Source organism: Canis lupus, chromosome 14 (assembly GCF_003254725.2).
Source record: "Canis lupus dingo isolate Sandy chromosome 14, ASM325472v2, whole genome shotgun sequence".
Lineage (NCBI taxonomy): Eukaryota > Metazoa > Chordata > Mammalia > Carnivora > Canidae > Canis > Canis lupus.
In genome coordinates, this window is record NC_064256.1 from 14,530,983 (window position 1) to 14,553,441 (window position 22,459).

Below are 22,459 nucleotides of genomic sequence, written 5' to 3' on the forward strand. Positions count from 1 at the left end.
TGGTTAGGGATATCATCTTCATCCAACAATGTGGGCTTGAAACTTGAGAATGTTTTCCTTTAATCCCTCATCGGATTGGTACGTCTGCCCATTTTACTTCCTAAATATTTCTCCAGTCTACTCATGGCCTGTACCTCTGCTACCATTCATTCCTAACTTCTGCCTAGGACTGCAAGCATTTTCCATTTTTCCAAAAACAAAATGCTTCTTGGTTAATGGTATCTGGCGTTGTGTGAGCTGGGGGAGCTACTGATGCAAATAAGGTGCCCGTGTCATACGCCTCGATGGAATTTACAGTCTAGAATGGAAAACACATGCTAAACAGATAAACCTGTGTGACAAATGTCTTAGAAGAGGACATTTCTGATCTTTGTGATTAGGGGTCACTTTTCAAAAATTGGGGTTAAAAATTGTGAATATACTAGAAAAAAACATCAGGTTGGCTGATAGTATTTTTTTCCCCATATATATGTGTCACTTCCTCTTGATTCTAGAATATAAAGACGAACAGTAAGACTGCTAAATTATAGGGTGAATATGGCAGTTAGTTACTGGTAGTAAAATCAAGCTAGAATGGCCTGTAGATCTCATCTTCATGTTGTCTAAATGGGGGTTATGCTGCAGATTTGAGGGCTCCAGACTGGACTTGATAGAATCATAATGCTGGTAGTGGTGGTGGTGGGGGGGTGAGCCTGGAATGTGTACTTTAAGCAAGGTATTCATGAGTGTGTTGTGCACATTAACATTATGAAATTATTGAACCAATGGCCACTCACCAAGACCTCCTTATAGAGGCTGAGGAAAGTTCACTCATGCTCGGTCCTCTCCTTTTTCCACTGCTAATTCCTGTGGGCATCCTCTGTGAAGCTTCCCTGGTGTTCTAAATACCTCCTTAATTCTCAGTTCACAGAGTAACAGGTTAAAAGCACTCATTTTATATCAGACATACTAGGCCAAAACAAGCCTTGCATGCCTTTACTTTTTAAATTTTTAAAATAATTTTAAGTTGTAGGTGCTACTGTCTTCCATTTTGCAGATGACATGAGGCTCCTCATTTCACAACTGCTAAGTGGTAATGATGTTATTACCTTATTCCTTCAGGTACATGTGATTAAGCAACCAATTTCCTTTTAGAAACATACAATAGAAAGAAAACTCATAAAACCAACATAAGTCCATTTTCATCTTATTAGAATTTGAGTTTTTAAAAATAATAATCCATTCATAAGTATATTAAGCCATTTAATTACAGTGATGAGTGATTTTCTAATGTTCACATTATTATTGAAGAGTATAAGCAAGCTATTCATAACACATATTAATAAAAGTTAATTAACTGATCAGAGTCCAGTTGTCTGAAATGGCATGTAAGCATTTATCAAAGGATAGCTCGGATTCTTCTAGAGGATATTAAGAGCAGGAGCAAAAGTTGGTTGAAGGACTTACCCTGTGCTTTATTCTGCTAGGGGATTTTTTAGAATATCTCTAGACTATCCTTGCTGCAGAAGCATTATATGTATCAGCAGCTTGACTAATTGTCCTGACATCCCTGAGGTCTCCCTTGTCTGATGGTCAGAATTCAAACCATCTCATGTCCTTGTCACAAAGCTTATTGTCGTAACTGCTGGATATTGTTAGGTGTAGGGTGTGGGGGAAGTACAGGATTAGTGGCATGTGTAGCAGTAGGAGTACTTAGGGGTAATGTTAGTGTTAGGCCTAGGAGTAGGTTTAAGGGTAGGTGTAGTGTTACGTTTAGGGATTACAGAAACTGCAAACTTGCAGAGCATACTGTAAACTGTGATGAATTCATTAAGCACTTTCTGAGGTTCTGGTTACTTGTATGTATGATTTATCTCATTTTGTCTTTGGGTGCTTGTTCAGTTCACAGGCGACAAAACTGAGGCTTAGAGAGAGGTTAGCAACTTTCCTAATGTAACGTGAGCTAGCAGAAAATAAGAGATTTGAACACAAATCTTCTCGTATGTACTACATGTGAGTAGGTTGCTTTGAAAAACATTTGTCAGACTTCTAAGAATTTGTTGGCTTCAAGGGAAACAAAAAACGAACTCAAAACAACTTTAACTGACTTCAGCAAAAGAGAAGCTTGGTTGTTGGAAGGATTCATGGATAGAAAATGTTAGGGCCTCAGTCAGGGCTGGGAAATGGAATCCGGGGTTAAGGTGGCTGTGTCTCTGGTGTTTCCAGATATCTCAACTGTTTCTTATTTCAGCTGCATCATTTGCTGCCTTACATGTGGGCTCTGTCTGCCTCTGATAGATAATGACTAGTCCAGTCTATGAGCATGTGTGTGTGTGTGTGTGTGCACCCACTTGCCATGTGCATGTAATGGAAGAGGAGAATAGAAAGAAATTGGGTGGGAGAGAGGAGGTCAGGGCCACTCATTCTGTGGCCCACATGAGGAGCTATGGGACGAGATACCCCAGGAGAGTTGACGGGCAGTTTCTCAGATGGGAGTCAGAGCACAGGTGGGGAGAACATAACTGTTAGAGAAGCGATCTACATTATTTATATAAAAGATATAAAAGGATTTTCTTGTACTGTGCTGTTAAACTTTGATAGTTAAATCCCTGGTTCTCCCACTTGTTTGGGAGCAGTTTTATGAATCTTAATTGGTTTCTCTAGTTTGGGTTCAGAGAGTTGTGTGTATATTCATGTATGTGTGTGTGTATACTAATATGTCTAGCCTATAATTCTATTCCAAATATGCACATATAATTCTATTTATGCAAGCATTTTATTCCTGTTAGTCAACTGGGAGTTAACTTCACCAAAGAGATATTTTGGTGTCTCTTCTATGACACGCAAGGGGAAATGTTGTCTTTTTGTCATTTGTAAGCTAATTGCTTGTGCTTCTACAACTATCATTTGGTTAATATTAGCAAGAAAAACCAGGTAGTGCCAGAGATAAGAATGGTGCCTCTGTTAGTAGAATGTGCCTGCTTGTAAGCTGTGGGTTTCTAATATCTCTGACATGGCACACTACCATGAGTAAACATTTTTAGCAGCAGACATGAGTTAGTGGCCCTCATAAGAATTATCCCACAAAGCAGTTTTTATGGACGAGAAGACTCTTCAGGAAAGCATTACACTCATTTCAACTTAATATTATCTGAAAGCCCTAAACATCTTTCCTTATACAAAAACATTTGCTGTTTGCACAAGAAGGTCAAAAGTGAAAATGTCAAACTGGTGATTACCTTGCCTTGTGTGTGCTGAAAGGAATATAGGAATTCCTGTAATCACCTGAAACTGGTGATTACCTTGCCTTGTGTGTGGTGAAAGGAATACAGGAATTTCTGAAATACAGGAATATAGGAATTCCTGATTTCAGGAATATCAACTTAAGATATTAAGATTAAGGAATATCTTAATATCAACTTAAGATATTAAGCTGAAATGAGTATGAGGATGATGGCAGTAATAAGGAAGTGCTGCTTCTTGATTATCCCCTCCATCCTAAAAAATATGTTAGATTAGTTTATTTCAATGAGTCACCTGAACATGAAAGATGATATAAATAATAGGATGTAGTGGGAAGCAGAACTAGAGGAATTGGAAAAGCTTGCAAGTCCTCTTGAGCCATTTCAGTTGAAATGCTTTATCATTTTGTTATATATGACATATAAGATGTACTTATAGTCAAATTTAATGAATATACATTACAGAGATAAATGGTTCATGAATTCACCATCATTTTGGATTATGCATTATTGGTCTTTAAAATCATTAGTTTGGAAAATTGAGATTTGATTGCAATTTGCAATTTCCTAGCATGCTTTGACTGGGCAAAGGATAACTGCCATAGCAAAATTTACAAATGTGATGAGATTGATCCATAAAGTAGATAAAGGATATGGCAAAATCTGCAATCAACCGTAAAAGTTTGACCATGGAAATACCATTGGAATAACCCAAAGTTTGAGTTGTAATATCAGGGCTCATAGATATTATTTTATTTTTTTAAAGATTCAATTATTTATTTGAGAGAGAGAAGGAGAGTGAACATGTGCAGAGGCAGAAGGAGAGAGAGAATATTTAAAAAATTTTTTTAAAGATTTTGATGTGTTTATTTGAGACAGAGCTGGAGAGAGAGAGAGCATGCGTGCAAGCATGAGTGGGGAAGAGAGAGAGAGGGGAGAAGCAGACTCCTCGTTGAGCAGGGAGCCCGAACTGGTGCTCCTTCCCAGGACCCTGGGGTCATGACCTGAGCTTAAGGCAGACACTTAACAGACTGAGCCACCCAGGTACCCCGAGAGAGAATCTTGAAACTGACTCCTGCTGAGTGTGGAGCTTGGTGCAGGGCTATATCCCAGGACCTCGAGATCATGACCAGAGCTGAAATCAAGAGCCAGCCATTGAATGGACTTGAGTACCCAGGCACCCCACAGCTCAAAGATATTCTAAAGTCACTTTTTGCATAGCTAGGTTTCTCCCAATGATTAGTGCATTTATCTGAACAAATGTTTATTGAGCAATCATTCTTTTCCAGAAATGTACAAATAGTAACTTGAGGACATTTAAGGTATAAGACCAGATCTTTGCCATTCAAAGCTGAGTAGAGCTCTTTCCCCCTTGGGCTATGATTGGATGCTTAATCTCACATGAGAGGACAGATTCCTTTCTTGAAACCAGGATAAATTACTGGTTTTCTTTTTAGTAAAAAATTTTAAAATATCCAGAGGGCTTTATGCATTCCCAAACTGACTCTGCAACTTCACTAACAACCAACTCAACAGCCAAGCTTGTAGAAATGTTGTTTATACTTTGTTCTATTTCCTCACCCAACCCTCACTCCTCAGCCTACTGCATGCCGCTTCTGTCTCTAGTATACTATATAAGTCACTCTTTCTGAGTCACCAATGATCTCTTTGTCATTAAATCTACTTTTTACTCCTTGTCTTACTTGACTTTGAGACAATTGATACTGTTGAGTACTGTCTTTTAAAAGAAATGTTCTTTTCCTTTGACTTCCATCACACTTCCCTGATCTAATTCTCTTTCTCTGCTTCTGGGTGATTTGAACAATGTCTTCTTAGACTTTGTGGGTCCCTGTTCTTCCCATGGCACTCTTCAGGGTTTTGAAGTAGCCTGTCTTCTCTCTTCAGTATCTAATTGAGCTGGATGATAGGATGCTAAATCCTCAGTCATCATCTGTGATGATGTCCAATCTCTATCTCTACCAGATCCATCTCCAGGGCTTCAGAGAATATTTCCAAATCACTACTGGATAGTTTAACAGTGATGCTTTGGAGGCACTTCAGATTTAGCATGTTCAAAATGGAAAACTTCATCTTACTCCCTGCACATCTCCAGGCTGCTTCTCTTCCAGTATCACCTGTCTTGGGAGATGGCACATGCTTTCTGTTCTTGCCATTATCTTTGTACAGACATCATATCATCTCGTTCCTTGATTATTGTAATAGCCTCCTAATTGGTATGTCTGCCCGGTCTAGTTACCAAGTACTCTTCTCATCTCTTCTTCCAATTCAAAGTGGTTCTTCTATAATGCTATCTAATCATGGCATTTCTCTGATTAAAACAAAACTGTGTCCTATTTCACTTGAGATGAAATCATGGTGCTTATGTAGCTAGCTCTAAATGTCTGCATAATCTGGTTCCATGCCTAGCTATCCAATCTCATCTCTTATGATTCCATTTGTATTTCAGTCCTGCCTTATTGATATTCTTTCACATCTTCAACACAGTATGGCTCTTCTTGCCTTTGGGTGTTAGCACATCCCTCTGATCAACTATATATATATATATATATATCCTCCACCAGGAACACTCCCCTCCTACTCTTGCCTTTTATTTGGCTCAGTTCTATGCAACTTCCAGAAATCCTTGAATCTTTCTTCCCTCAGAGGCATCCCCTAATCCTCTACCCTAGGTAAAGTTAGTAAACCACTGCAACTTGTATATCCAAGATAAGTAATTATAATTATATATTATTATATAATATATTAATTATTAGAATTACAACTGTTTAATTTTTTATATGTTTGGGATAGAGGGAGATAGAGACTGCATACTCTCTAAGGTAGAAATTATGCTTATTTGCTCATAATTGCATTGTACCTCCAAACCTCCATGTCTAATAAAGTGTTTGATACAGTTTTTTAGTTCACACTTGCTGAATGATTAAATCCAGAGAGAGAATAAAATTCAATGTGTGTCATGTTGTCCTACAACCAATTGAGAGAAACAGAGGGCAAAACGTGTCAATAGGGTGCCAAAGGGCACCTTTTTACCTAAATTTTCATTGCAAATGGAATAAATAATATACCAAAGAATTTAGGAGGGGTTCTATAGCAGCTTTTATGTGTGCTTTTAAATGACAATAGCATGGCCTTCAATAAATATATGTGGCAATCAATAAATAATTATTAATGTTTTGAATGACTTTTATTTGACAAAAGGAAGGAATTGAACTCTGTAAGTGCTGCTGATTTTATATTTGGCTCCACTGAATGTAAACATATTAAGGGGAGCTATGGTGGTGAATATCAGTCCTAGGATTATCTTTGGGATAATTTTTCCTTTAGCCTAATTTATTTTAACTTATCAAAATGTTTTGACTTTCCTGGAAGTTACTTAGATCAGAAAATGTGTATTAGTAGTTATACATATCAGCAAAGTATGAGATTTAATATGAGATTTAATAATGATGCATGTCCTCTATACCTCATCAAGTTATTACTAATGTGGTTTATGTATACAATGGAATATTACTCAGCCATTAGAAACGACAAATACCCACCATTTGCTTTGACGTGGATGGAACTGGAGGGTATTATGCTGAGTGAAATAAGTCAATCGGAGAAGGACAAACATTATATGGTCTCATTCATTTGGGGAATATAAAAATAGTGAAAGGGAATAAAGGGGAAAGGAGAAAAAATGAGTGGGAAATATCAGAAAGGGAGACAGAACATGAGAGACTCCTAACTCTGGGAAACGAACAAGGGGTGGTGGAAGGGGAGGAGGGTGGGTGGTGGGGGTGACTGGGTGACGGGTACTGAGTGGGGGACTTGATGGGATGAGCACTGGGTGTTATTCTATATGTTGGCAAATTGAACACCAATAAAAGATAAATTTATAAAAAAGGAAAAAAGTGATTACTAATAACTGATATGGAAATATCAAAAATTATTCCAACCTGATGTAGCTGTAATATATCAGTATCAAAAGCACATTTTCCTTTACAAACTCTATACTCCTTATATATTTCCTGCCTCAGGAATGGTACTGTCTTGTTGTAAAAACTAGAAACCAAAAATGTTTGACACCTTTCTCTCCTTTATAAGCAATGTTTATTTACCTCCTGATTATCTCTCAAACTCATCCCTTTAGATCCATTTCCACAGTCATTAATTTAGTTCTAGCTATTATTATCCCTTGCTAGGAGACTTGTAACAACTTCCTGAGGAGCCTGTCTGCACCAATATATTCCCTGCCAGTGCATTCTCCACTCAGTAGCCAAACCATCTGATTATGCTTTGCTTAAAATCTTCAGTGGCTTCCCATTAGGTTAAAGGAAAATGTCCCATTCTTCACTGTTTCTCGTGACTTCACAGTACTACCAAACTTGCTATTTAGATGTCAGATCTAATAATCTAATGCATAGATTTCTGGCTTTTTGGCTTCCCATTCATCTTTGCACTAGAATGCATCCAGGATGGACTTTTCAAAGGAAAATGTTGGCATTGCTCACAGGCACTCTCTGATAGGGTGGATTAGTTTAGACATTCATTCATTCAGACATTAGGGTTCAAAATTTTAATACAAACATCTTAATTCTGTCCTCCTGCCTGACGCTAAGACAATAAGTCTTTCTTTTGAGACATATTTTTGGATACAGTTCAAGAGCTTCACAGACTTCTTTATGATACAGATGAACAGAAACCCAAAATAAATAAATTACTTGTTCAGGGCCACATAATGAATTAGCAATGAAGTACATAACAAAAGTCAGTCATCTCACCTCAATGTTCTTTTCATTTTGTCATTTTGATTTTGGCTGGAACAGAGTATGTGCTCAAGAATTGTTGCTGTATAGGATAGAAAGTGAGGAATGGATGAATCAAAATATTACAAGATATATAGTTTTATGTATCTACTTGCTGTAGAGTGGCTTATTATTTTTTCCTTCGAAAAGCAAAGTCTAGTATAAACTGAGTCTAGTATAAACGAGAAGGAGAAGGGAAGTGAGACATGAGTGGCTGAGATCCCTCAGGAAGTCATTACACTAGAATGCATTTTGGTAAAATGTAAATATGTTCGATATTCAGACTTTTATTTCTTCCTCAATAAATCAAGGCTTGACATTTAATGCACTCTTTTATAAATAGTATTTTTAAAAAATTGCTTAGTATTCTAGAAAGAATAGAAATGGGAAATGCACAATTAAAATGAAATCAAATTTACAGTTTTATAATAACCTAAGAAAACAAATATAATAAATATTAGCCTTATTGAGCACAAATCTCTCAGAGAATACATTAAGTGTGGCTAGTAAAATAAAGATTTGAAGAACATAAAGAAAACAACTTTCAAATTTGGAATAAAGGTTGTATACCGGGGGATCCCTGGGTGACTCAGCAGTTTAGCCCCTGCCTTTGGCCCACGTCGCAATCCTGGAGTCCCAGGATCGAGTCTCGTGTCGGGCTCCCGGCATGGAACCTGCTTCTCCCTCTGCCTGTGTCTCTGCCTCTCTCTCTCTCTCTCTCTCTCTCTATGTCTATCATGAATAAATAAATAGAATATTTTTAAAAAAAAGGTTGTATACCTTACCAGTAGCTTACTCAGATGCTCCAATAAGAAAGAGTATTTTTATTTTAAATCCTATGAATTGGGAATGAGTTCCTATACTTGGCTCAGTGAATAGTAATATATAAGTACAAAAGTTCCACTGAATCACTTCCAGAAGTGTATTCTTAGTATCCTTCCAAATTAGAATGTAAGAAATTAATATGTGGGGAAAACTGAAAACTAAAGTACAACTATTATATTTTCACTTGCTATTTTCAAGAGCTTTATGGACAATGACCAAAAGCCAATCAATTCTAGAGGAACGTTTTAAATCTATTGACATTTCACAACCGTTTTGATGAAAGTAAAATGAACTTTATGGGAAAATTCTTAGATATTTTAATGGCCTCCTTTAAAAATGAAGCACTAAAGATAGGAATACCAAAAATTTGCACAGTAATAGCTTACAAGTCACTGGCAGGGAAAAGAGTGTGAAAATAAACAACAGCCTTATGATAGGAGAATTGTTATTGTATGTGGTGGAGTACCACATACCATGAGGGTATCTCGAGTTTGCCATGCCTCCCAGAGCAAATATAATTTGATTGATAAGCAGAATTTTGCTAAGAGAAGTGAGGAAAGAGGATAAAGACAAAGAAAGGAGAAATGTTGGGGATCAAAGCTTTGCAGATCATGAGAGAATTTTTTGTTGTTTTATCCTGGAATGAAGCCATTGAAGAATTTTGACCAGAGGAATGACATTTATTGAGATCTTACTATATGCTGGGTTTATTAAACCATCATTTCATGCAACACACCCCTTATCAATCTTATAATGTAGATACTTGTTATCACACTCATTTTGTAGGTGAGGTGTCTGAGGTGTTGAGAGGTGAAGGAATAAAATATAACTCTACAATTCCTGAGCCAGGTTTCAACACAGCAATTTGATACCAAAGGTGGCTTTCTCTCTCTCTCTCTCTCTTAAAGTTTTAAAATTTATTTGAGAGAAAGAGAGCTTACACATAGGAGAGGGGTTGCAGAGGGAGAGGGAGAGAGTCCCAAGTGGGTTTAATCTCAGGACCCTAAAATCATGACCTGAGGGAAACCAAGGTTTAACTCATTGAGCCCCCCAGACATCCCCAGAGGTGGTTCTCTTAAACCTTGTGCTACACAGCTTTTAAGGTTTTTAGAAATACTTTATAGATTAGCAGGAGGAAGAGGAGACTGGAGAGAGGGAGATCTCTAAGGAGAGCACAAAAACAAAGCCAGACACTAGAAATACTTTCTGTGGGAAATGGGTGGGGCTTGGGCTGATTGGCTGTCAGTGATAACAATGAGGAAGGGAAACTGGGACAATGTTGAAGTTTCTGCCTTGGCCACTGTGTGTAGTGGTCTATTTTATAGCAACAGGGAGTGCAAGTCCAGGAGCAGAATGCAGGAAGAGTGGTGGCTGGGAAGGGATCCATTCTCTGTAGGGCATATGGAGATGGAGATGCGTGTGGAGGTGCAGGGGGACATTGGGAGAAGGCACTAAGAGAGGACATGGAGTACAGGAGGAGTATGGTGGAGCTGGAAGAGACCACTCAGAATTAAATCCAGACTCTAACCCACGAGCACAGCTAATTATGTAAAGTAGTGAAGTGGAAATAGGAAACTTCTGTAATCAATCCTTGCTTTCACTGTTGGCAAAACACTTCATGTCTTTGGGTCTCCAAATTTTTATGTGCCAAACAAGGAGAGTAGAGCAGACACTTGAAAAGTGCCTTTGGGGTTCTCTTTATATTCTCTTTAAAACTATGTGCTGGGTTTACTGCCTAAGTCCTATCAGCGGGTAATCTGGAAATTTACATAATTGGCCACAAGGGGGAGAGCTCTAATTCTACATTAAGTCAGTTTCTACAATATGAAATAATCTTAGAGTTGGTGATAGGCTGTCTCATTTCTACTTCCTTGTGGAAGCTGGGGGAATTCTACTGCTTGAGATAAGTTTAACTGAATTCAAATGTGGTTTTGTGTCACTAAGTTATGATAAAGTCGCTGAATGTAAAAATCTATTTGCAATAAGCAATAACTTTCTATGAAGGAATCTAGATGCCTCTTTAAATAAAATGAAGACAGTAAAATTTTTAAATTGACCCTGGGAGGATTTTTCCCTCCAAATAACATTATTTTAGTTAACTTCATGAAAACTATAATCTACTCTGAAACAAACATAAGAGCATGTCAATCTACTGTGAAGATACCCGTATCAAAATAAAAGAATTAGAATGGCACTGGCCACACCAATTTAAATGTTACATGTTCACTGCATATGTATATGTTGTATAAATATGTTCATTGGGATAAGAGCATTGAATGGTATATTTTCAGTATTAAAATACTCTGTACTCTAATTCTATGGAAAGTTTTATTCTAAGGAAACTATAACTCTCATTGGATTGAGAATTACCTTAGGAGTCTTTCTAAGACTTAATAAGTCACATTTTTTGACTTGATCAAATTAAATTATATTCGTAAGGTCTGAATATCATATTTCTGCATTTTAACAAATATACCCAAACATACACTACATGCCTTCCCTTTTAAAGACATGATATCAGTGAGCTGTATAGGAACCTCAATAATGCAGTGGTTACTGAAAACATATTTGTGTTCCCCCTTAGAGACAGTGTCACATTCTTTTAATATATTTTATGACAGCAGATCTTCCTTTGAGAGTGAATGAAATATCTTAAAAACCTCAACAAATGTTTTTATGAATGGAGGCTGAATATTAAGGTCACCAGTCAAATTAGAGTATATATTATATGGGAATCAAAAAAAAATAGATGTAGCTAAAATATTTAAATTCTCTTTGATTTATAAACCTTTTTAATTCATCTGTCATAAAAGTCACAAAATGTTTTTAGCACTGATGTTGTAGCTGAAATAAATATAACCCCCCCTAATGTGATTACTAGGAAGGGTAACTTTCATTTGAATAAACTCATTCCTATGTGCTCACTAGAGTAGATAAATAACTGTATAAATAGTTTAATTTATTTAGTCACTTTTCGCTTCTTTTCCAGTTATTTTCACAACTGACATCTCAAGAATCCTTTAAATGTAAAATAACAGTATACTAAGTAAATCAGTAATATTATTGAGATATTTTCTATAACTTCCTCCAAAAATGATTCAAATTTTTAATGTTTCTCTTTAGCTGACTGAATTACTTTTCAATCAATACTTTTCATATCAGAAAGTCTTAGAGACCAATAAAAGATCTATGCTAGGCAGTGTGCTAGGTCTATATCAGGAAGATATACACCTTACTGCTGCTTGGTATACCCAGTGACAAGCATGGTGCTTGGCCCCCTAGTAAATATTTACCAGTAGATATTTAATAAACATTAGTAACATAGATGAATGAAAAATAAATGATATGAAATGATATATACGTATATGGATATATAAAATTATTCCTACTACATATTCCTACTACATATATATTATTGTTCCAGACTGTTATAATCACCCACCCAAATGTAATGGTTTAAATTTTACAACAGTCATTTATCTTGTTCACAGACCTGCAATTTGGACAGGGCTCAGTGGGAACACGCCATCGCTATCACTCCACACATTGTCAGTTGGGCTGGCTTGAAATCCAGGGTTGACTGGAAGCCTAGAGTCTGGAATCACCTGAAAGTTCACTCACTCACATGTCTAGGGGTGAAACTGGCTATTGGCCGGGACCTTGGCTGGGGATGTCCTCTGGAAAACCACTTGGATTGCTCACAGCATATTTTTAGAAAGTTCCAAGAGCTAGCATTGAGATGATCATGGTAAAGTACATAGCATTTTTAGGATCGAGCTTTGAGGGTCACATGAGATCACTTCTGTTGTAGTCTGTTGGTTAAGGCAATTGCGAAAGTCTCCCATTTTTGGAAAATATGCTATATATATATATATATATATATATATATATATATATAGTTTTACTTGTAAACTCCACTTTTATTGCACTTCCCAACCTCTCCTCACATTCAGGAGTCTTTTCTCTAAGGCATTTTTCTTTTCTTTTTGCCTGGAAAGCATTTACTTTTACTTCCACTCATTTTGTTGCTGAACTTTATCCTCAGTAGATGGGTGCCTTTTCCTTTTTCTCATTTCAGAGTAAATAGCACAATCCTAATGAATACTAAGTGTTTAATATTTACTAAATTGATAAAATATTTGTAAGTTACATACTCTTTCTTGACCAGAAGAGTTACTTCATGTTTTATCTCAAATATACTCTTTCTGTTACTAAATTTAAATGAACAGAACTTCAAATTCAGCTAAGAGTAAAAAATGCCATTCTCTATCTAGATCTATAATACAAAATTTAAAAATAGAAACACTCTTTCCTGAAATCTGATTTTGACATGAAACAAGTGATGACAAATTATCTGCATATGACAAATTTGGGTTGTATACTGGGATTGCTTTTTTTCCCCTAAAGAGACTGCACATCAAATAATAAAGTAAAATGATACACAGTATTTCTTCTACTAAATCTGTTTCATGAGATATTGCAATAATTTTGGATATCACTGAAGTCATCAAGGTAGTAATGCCACTTAATAGTTTGAACAAACTATTCAATTTTAAATGATGCATAAGAGCATTGATCCTAGGTGAAGAAAAGGATAGAGCAACTTAAAATAGGTCATACAGAAGTTGCATATCATTATTTGCTTCATAGGAAGTAAATTGAAAAAACATAACCGGGACGCCTGGGTGGCTCAGTGGTTAAGCATCTGCCTTCTGGCTCAGGGCGTGATTTTGGAGTCCCAGAATCGAGTCCCACATCGGGCTCCCTGCTTGGAGCCGGCTTCTCCCTCTGTGTCTCTGCCTCTCTCTCTCTCTCTGTCTCTCATAATAAATAAATAAAATCTTAAAAAAAAAAGAAAAAAACAATTTGTATATCTTATGTGGGATCAGTTATAAATGTTTTATAAGTGAGCATGAATTATGTTTTCTGTGTACCCTGCCATATCTTAGCATCTGGCAAATGTCTGTCATATGAAGTGTTCAAAAAATGATTTTGCATGAAAGAATATAGTGCCTTCTGACAGTGTAATTTCCTGTTGTCTCACAAAGCTACTGTGGTGTTCAGCTTTATAATAACCTCAAAATTCTTGATTGTGTAGTTCAGAATAGATGAGCCTTGGAACTAATTTCAAAGTTTAGGTTTTGTTTTCTGAATTCAGGAATCATATAAAGATTATCCCTTACATACTGCTAACTAATAATGATCATATCATGTCATATATCATAGCATATATTTACTTTTACACTTACTTGACTCTAAACGCAGGTTGCAAGCAACTCAGTGATGGTATTTTTCCACTGAATTTTATATTCTGAAAACAAAATGTTTTTTCCTGAAATTTGATTCTATGTGGTGGCAGCTGCTCATTGACCATTGTTGAAAGAATGAATGAGAATCTGAATCTGAGTATGTCCTTTATCATCTATACCTTTCCTTAAAAAAATTAAGCCACTTCACCAAAATGATGTTAACATTTGAACAATTGTTAACTTACTAAACTCCTACACCTATTAAAATATTTCAAACTTAATATCAGAATAAACATTAATTTTCAAATTTAGCTCAACATACTCTGGAAAGATTAATACATTACCTTCGTGTCTATTGTGGTGTTCTGGTCCTTTCTTTTTGAAAGAGAGAAGTAGCTTTAGAAATACTTTCCTTTTCTTTAAGTAGCATCAATTCCTTGAGAGATTGGACCACATCGACCACATCTCTCTCAATCCTAGAAATAGGTGGGAGCAGGCCATATCACATCAGAATCCAAAGTGACATGTATGGGCTTATTATACATGTCTATGAAAGTTTCTGGATCCATGAATTGTTCAGATTTGCACAAGTACTTTATTATTTGTTCAGGGATGAGCAGTTCAGGTGCAATTTGGTGCAAGTTATCCCCTGGTCCTTTAGCACCCACTTTAACAGTCTTTAAAAGGTGGAGTGCCAGTTTATGAGTCTGAGTGAGAAACTCTGTGATGACCTCCTCTAGGGACTGTGTCTGTGTCACATCATCAAGATACATGACTGGAACTTTCATTACTGAAACATGCCATTGCATGAAAAGTCTTGTTGGGATGTTATGGGATGCAACTATAATTTTCATTCGTTGGATAAAAAATTCTGTTTCATTCTGTTTATGGTTAAGATAATCCAAAAGAATTCGGTAAAGGGTACCACTGGAGGTCTCAAGGATATGCAGAATAGAAGTAGGATATACGAGCAAAAACCCTGTCACTGCTTCTCCTAGGTGATGTTTTAAAATTGACTGAAACACTTGCTCATAATAGTCAGAAATATCTTTTTTTTCTGTATTCGGTGTTATTGTGGCCACTAGAAACATCCTATGAAGAAGGAATTTCTTTAGCTGTAGTCTTTGCTTCTCTTCCTGAAGATGAAAGTAATTGCCACGTGGAATTTGTGGCATTAGAAGCGATTCCACTGGAAAAGTCCTTTTGTTGGTCTTTTGGATATGGCCTGGGAAAGCCATGATGGGTCCTATTTGTTCTTCCAGATGACTTCAGTTTTAGCCTATCACAATGTTTACATTATAAGGACATCTCTTCAGGGGTGAACTCTTGTATTTCTTCTTACAAAAAAAAAAAAAAAGTTACTATTTTGTCAAATGCTAGTGAATAGCCTAGCAAAATCCCTTCCCAGTATTATCAACAATACCATCTTTGAAATACAAGAGAATGCTAAAACATGATTCAAATTATAGAGATTGTTTAAAAGTTTACAACAAAATAACATTCTAATACACTGGCAAGTGGGGAGAAGAAAGAACATACTATAGAGCAGGTTAACTCTGTTTTTTGTTTGCATTATTATTTTCTCCTTCAACTTATAGTAAATTTTTTCTCAGCTCCCTTTCTTGCATCACACGTGTGCCTGTGCATACGTGTGCACACACATATGCACCCATACACATACGCACACAGGAATGTATCTGCCAACAGTCACTCACCGTAGCATTGGCATCACATTGAAATGTCTTTTCATGTATGTAACTAATTACAGATTGTCCTTGATTTGTCAATTTTTTAAAAAGTGATATTTTCATGGTAATTCCTCCTTTTTAAAAATTTTAACTGGTCAACTAATTTTTAAAAATCTGGGGAATTCTCAAGTCCTAATTGGCTTACTTAATCTTTACTCAGTATACAAAAAGTTAATACTGTGGCTTGTTATAATACTGTTATTAATAAGAGTAAAATTTTGGAATAACTAATTTTGATTTTGTTTTTTTTTTTTTCCTATCAACAAACATCAGAAGTGGCTCTTTTTCCTTCCTTTTGTTGTTGTTGTGGGTATCAGATAATAAATTCTGTTACTTTTAACTTACTCTTCTTACAAATTTCTTTTTGTTTCCTCTAGGTCACCTTAACATTTCTCTCCTTCTTCAAGTTTTTCTTGCTTTTACCTGTCCTCGAGGTTCCACTTATCCTCCATCACTTTTCCAACTGCCAGTGTCCTGGGTGCTGCCAGCTGTCCTGTGTGTTCTATTCTTGTTTCCATGGTGCCCTCGTGAATCAGGATGTCAGTGGTGTTAAAGGGCAGCACACAAGGGCAAGTGCCATTTCTTAATTTAATGAGGGTATCACTCAACAGATACCTCAACATCACAGTAGAGAAATGAGGGCTTCTTTTGTGGAATGGCTTATTTGTAGCCTGGAGCCTTTGTAAGTCAGACAGATGGTTGACCTGAACATCATACTCTTTTCTTTTTTCTTTTTGTCCACAGTTTATGGAAGAGGAGACTAAAGCATGGAGTAGTTACATACCTTGCACACAATTCAAATGTCTTTTCAGCAGCCTCTCTAGTCCACCTAGGATAGAGGAGTATTGATGCATTAATTGAATAATTTAAGAGCGGAGTATTGATGCATTAATTGAATAATTTAAGAGCACATGTCAGATTCTGTGTAATGGTGACTCTGTTTTAAGAAAATTCTTCTATGGGGCACCTGGAGGGCACAGTTGGTTGGGCGTCTGCATTCAGTTCAGGTTGTGTTTCCGGGTTCCTGGGATCAAGCTCCCTGCTTAGTGGGCAGTCTGCTTCTCCTTCTCCCTCTTTGTACTCTCTCTCTCTCTCTCAAATAAATAGATGAATCGTTTTTAAATTCTTCTATGAGGTTTTCTTAATTTAACGTAAATTTAAGTTAGTTTTTATAATAAAAATTAATACCATACCTTAAAATGGCATTCATGTGAGCTGTAACCATAATTTTAGAACAAGATTAGAAAACATCCTTATTCAATCTTTAAAAAGTAAATCTTACAGCACTCCCCGACCAAGATTTGTGTTATTCAAACTTATTATCTGGTTTTAATGATATACAGTAATGAGTTATCCCAAAAAGTGGAGGCTGAGATATGACTTAATAATTCCTTAATTGTGTGGTACATAAAAACTGAGTAATTTCTCATGGGGTTCACTTCATCACTCTCTGGAATGATAGTCTTTCCCAAAGCATACAGGAACTTGTCACTGCTTAGTCTAGGGCTTGTTCTCAGTCTCATTCTTCTTGCTTTGCAGAATGTGATTCTGTTGACCACAACCGCCTTCTTTCCTCCGTTGGTTTCTGTGACTCTGGACCTGCCTGAATTTCTTCCCAAATCTCTATTTATGGCCTTGTTCCTTTCCCTCTCACACTTAGCTCTGGGTAAAGCTGAGGCTCTGTGCTCATTGTACAGATCTCTTATTCTCCCTCTGTGCCCAAGTAGTTTAGCACCATCTTTTGTGAGGGCAGGTGGCTGGTGCTTGATGTCACTCTCACCTCCAAACTTAATGACTGACCTTGCTGATTAATCATGGAGGCTTTCCTGCTGAGGCCAGCCATGGAGTTGGACTCTCTCAGTCTAAGGCTCAGAGCAGATACTGTTAGTTTATGTTGACAAAGAAGAAAAGACTAACTTTCCATCCCAGTATTTTTCTGCACAGAGGACTCCTAAATTGTAATCCTATTTATAACTCTTTTTCTTGGATGTACCTCTACCTTTTCAATTTAAAATGCCAGCATTTTAACTATGATTTTCTGTATATTTCCCTTGCAAGCACCTCATATGTGTCACAGTTACACATTTTTCACTTATCTCCTACACCAACATCCTTGGTCTTATCTTTTCCTATACGTTATCTCTCAACCCTATTCTGTCACTAGGTCTTTTTACTTTGAAATGTATTGAGGATTCTTGATTTCTTTACAGTTATTACTCTTTATTTGGATTATAATCAGAATCTCCTGTCCTCAGTGTTTTTGCACCTCACTTGTCCAGCTGAGAGCATGAAACTTGAAGACCTATGACACATCTGCTTTGTAAAGTTCAGGAACTACTTATTTTATGAAGTCCTTCCTGTTTATCTTCCCTCCATAGAATGCTAGGAGAGGGCACTTCTCCCCTTCCCAGGTCCATAGCAGTTCCTGGCACTTACTTCCATTGCACAATGATGGGTTATAACAGAGAAGATGGGGACATGCAGCTATAGTGTTTGGTAACCTAATATTGACTTTGCTCAAAGTCAGTGGGAAACTTTATAGGGCATTGCTTCCCAGAAACCCTTTTTGAATGCACAAATTTAAATTTAGTCTTTTATATATAGATATGAGTTTCTTCTTCCTGACACTGTTCTTACTTATAGTACAATTTTTCTATCTTTTTGCCCCTATAAAAGGGAGCTCAGTTGTGATTTATCTCTGCATGTGCATTCTTTATTTCCCTTCTCTTTCATATACCTTGGTTCCTCCAATATAAACCTAATAGAAAAATGACAATCTTTCATCATTATAATTCCCCATGTAAACCTTGCAAAATATCACTGAGCTCTTCTTTCTTCAAAAGAGTAATGATATCTTAATTAGTATTGCCTTGGAACATATGAAATTGTCATTTCTATAAGTTAAAAACTGATATTGACAACTATTTCATGTTTTAATTTTTTATTCCAGTGCAATTTACACTGTTATATTAGTTTCAGGTGTGTAATATGATTCAACAATTCTGTATATGTCTTAGTTTCATGCAGTTCAACTGAATACATTTTGAATCAGTAGTTTTTACCATCATAGATAATAGTTTGACCTATATCTTCCCCATGTATCTTTCTATCTCTCAATACATGTTTAGTTGTTGCTTTTATGATTTTGTTTCATGGTCATGTCACATTTAAAGGCAACTTATCTTGTTTTCTTGCCTTTCATCAACCATACTCTTCAGTCAAGAGTAAAGTTTTGAGCAGATAGGAATAGAAACACACAGTTTGGACTGTGTGTGTGTGTTTTTTTTTTTTTTTTTGGCTGTACATGTAATGATAATTGTACAAGCTCCTTTTGATGGATACTCAACATTTGAATTTTCAGATGCCACAGTCCTGTGTTCCATTGATTAAGGGACAGTTATTTATCTTCAGGTGGCAACTTAAACAGAACTCCTCTATTCATCCCACGGAATAGAAAGAGATAGGTGGGGATGCCTGGGTGGTTCAGGGGTTAATTGTCTGCCTTCGGCTCAGGGTGTGATCCTGGGATCCGGGTTCGAGTCCCATATCAGGCTCCTTGCAGGAGGCCTGCTTCTCCTTCTGCCTGTGTCTCTGTCTCTGTGTGCGTGTGTCATGAATAAATAAAAATATTTTTAAAATAAAAAAAAGAAAGACATAGACATTTGTTCTCCCAGTGTGATCTATTAGATAACTGAGTTTAAACAACGGACAAGTGACAGAACCTGAGTGGGAACCTACAATGTTGAGGAGTCTTCTTTCAGATTTTCTACCTATCTGACGCTCTTGTCCAACATCTCATATTAAGTATGCAGCATGTATTTGGAACTCGTGTCAAGCACCCGTCTTGCTATTTACTATATGCTTTATGCTCTGTTTTATTTTCTGGAACCAAATGTTTCTGAATAACAAACTCCCTGTGTTATCTTTTTAAAGCAGAAAGAAAGGATTAAAAAGATTAAATACCATTAATTGGTTATTTACCATACGCCCTATGCTAGATGCTTTTACACATATTAATTAATTTAATCTTCACAACAGTCCTATAAGGTCGACAAAAATTTTGCTCACAATCAGTAGAAGAGGAAACAAAAGCATGGGTTATTTAAGTGCTTTACGCATGGTTCAGACATGCTCTCAGCAACCTTATCACTCTGTCTACCTAGGGTAAAGAGCAGATAAATTATTCCCTTTGTGTCCATGCCCACATGGCATTTTTTGCTTCTTTATGACAGAGCAATTTTTCTGGAAATGGAGGATACCTTGTGGTTTGGATAAAGGAAATTGAAAACTCTTAACTCATACTTGTAATTCAAAATTGATTTACTGTCTTTATTCTCTCATTCATCTCAGATTTATGTACACCTTTGGTGAACCAGGTCGTATCATGTGCATTGTAAGAAACACAAACATGGAAGACACCTGGTCCCTAATTTGGGGAGTTGAAAGTCTAGTAAGGTGTGTTGAGATATCCATGAATGACTACAGGGCAGGGGAAAACATCATAAATACAATGTGAATGATGGTCAGTGCTTTAGAAGCAAGATAGAAAGGGTGTCTAGTGTTTTGGAAAGCTTAATGAAAGAGCTTTTATTCGGGCATGCTCTTCAGGGGAACAGACTGGGAAGTGGCTTTGTGAATGTTTCTTGAATTCATTTCTTTAGATTGCAAGGATGTGCAACTGAATGACTTGTTTTCTACTTGGAATACCAGATCTTACTTTAACCTTTCGCTGGTGTTCATATACTGGAAAAACAGGAAACTCTAAATCATTTCCACTAACTTTCTGTCTGGTTTGGTATATCTAAATCATTTGTACTAAGTAAATGGCTGACAACTTGTGTGGAGGAGCCTTTTACTAGGATCACATGCTTAAACTATTAGGTAGACAATATATGCTTGATTTAGCAGAGAAAAAAAGTTTAGTATCAAATCACTAGATATTTGAAGATTTATTAAAAAAAAAAGTAGATCACCCTCTTCAGCATGGCTTCTCCTTATCAAAACCACTGTGGAGCAATGTATGGTAATTATTTATCAAGGAGAGCATGGGCTAAAAATACTTTGCTATTCAATTCAAGCATTTAACATATGTCTAGTATTTGTAGAAAAATGTGCCAGACACTCTGAAGATAATCTTGTAAATCAGATATTGTATCTGCACATGAAAAAGTCAATTCTATTAGTAGATCTGAAAGTCTACACAATTATGTTTAGTACAGAGCTGGAGAGAAGAAATACAATAAGAGCATAAACAATGAACATGGGAAAAAAAGTGTTGGAACAATGAAACCTGACTGAAAGAACTAGCATTTAAATTGGGCATAAGAAAAGATATGATTTGGGGTAGGACAGGGAGGGGATGGGGGCGAGGGAAGATACAGAACAGACTCTGTAAACGAGAAGCATGAAGAGCAGAAGGCACATATTGCAGAGCTGGGAAATGTGGCACTTGAGGAAACGGCAGTGGTCTTATTTAAGTAGAGTGTAGTTCTCAAACTATAGAATCTGCAGGTTTGTTAAACTGGAGATTCCTGGTCTCTAGCCTCCAAAAGTCTGAGACCGCTTAAAATGTGGTCCAAGAATTTGCATTTTTGACAAGTGCTCTCCCAGTGCCTCCACCTATTTCACTTTAAGGAAGAATGGGCTGGCAGGTGGTGATTTAAATGCTGGCTATCTATTAGAATCAGCTGGTGGAGAATTAAAAAAGAAGCCAGCTCCTGGTTCTTATTTAATTAGTGTGGAAAGCAACTCTAGCGTATGTTTATGAAAGCCTTTCCAGGTGATACCTAAGTGTAACCCAGAGTAGAACTGCTAGCCCAGGCTGGAAGGTTAGCAGGGGAAAGACATGGGAGAAAGAGAAAATGGAAGTTGCAGCTAGTTTGTGGAGGACTTGGATATCTGCACAGAGGTATAAGTATTACTCTGTGGATGATAGAGATTCCCGGGGATTTTTTGAGCACCTGTAATCATAACTGTGCTTTATAAAGTTGCCCATGATGGGTAGAGAAGTTAGGGACAAGAAATCCTGGAGGTAACCAGAACACTTTTAAGAATTATGCAGCTGGGAGCTGGGGGTGGTTGGGTGGCTCAGTCGGTTAAGCATCCTACTTTTGATTTAGGCTCCGGTCATGATCTCGAGATCCTGAGAACAGTCCCCGCATCAGGCTCTGTGCTGGGTATGCAGCCTGCCTAAGATTCTCTCTCCATCTGCTCCACCTTGCTGCCCACCCCCCCCCCACACACACCTTCTGCCCACATTCTCTCTTTCTCTCTCTCAAAATGACCCCTAAAATCGGTGGAATTTGGTGGTGATATTTGTTTTGCATTTTAAAAATTTTCTAAGCATGTCTCTGTTACTGTTCTATTCAGAAAAAAATAACATTAAAAAACCCAACAGGCTGTGATACTGGTTTGGCAAAAGGTAATACATATGTTGCTCTATTTGTGGTCTGGGCTAGTCTAGTTTGAGAGCCTGCTGAGGGGTAGAACTTGTGAAAGGGCAGATGCCAGACCAATGTGAGCAAGGAGGCTCGGCACTCAAGGATGTTTGGGCTTGCCAATTGAGAGTAAAAATAGGAAGACATTAAGATGAAAGGTGGAGCTGTTAT

At 36.9% G+C, this 22,459-nt stretch overlaps 2 protein-coding genes across 8 annotated transcripts in view; one reads left to right on the top strand and one right to left on the bottom strand.

Annotated features, from left to right (window-relative positions):
- Nucleotides 1-16,368, bottom strand: part of TEX47 (testis expressed 47) — a 29,261-nt gene extending 12,893 nt beyond the window's left edge. For 2 of the 7 annotated variants that reach the window (XM_025471447.3, XM_049093532.1), the window contains exons 1-3: nucleotides 16,197-16,339; nucleotides 14,448-15,440; nucleotides 8,006-8,072 (exon numbers count right to left, since the gene is read on the bottom strand). In XM_025471447.3, coding sequence (XP_025327232.1) covers nucleotides 14,580-15,341 — 762 coding nt within the window. In that variant the 5' untranslated portion in view covers nucleotides 15,342-15,440; nucleotides 16,197-16,339 and the 3' untranslated portion in view covers nucleotides 8,006-8,072; nucleotides 14,448-14,579. Of the gene's footprint in view, nucleotides 1-8,005; nucleotides 8,073-14,447; nucleotides 15,441-16,196 lie in introns of all 7 variants that reach the window. The other 5 variants (XM_049093534.1, XM_049093533.1, XM_025471446.3 and 2 more) reach the window with 4 other exon arrangements.
- The window catches only part of ZNF804B (zinc finger protein 804B), a 502,283-nt gene that overhangs the window by 16,467 nt on the left and 463,357 nt on the right, over nucleotides 1-22,459 (top strand). The gene's annotated exons all lie outside the window — the stretch shown is intronic.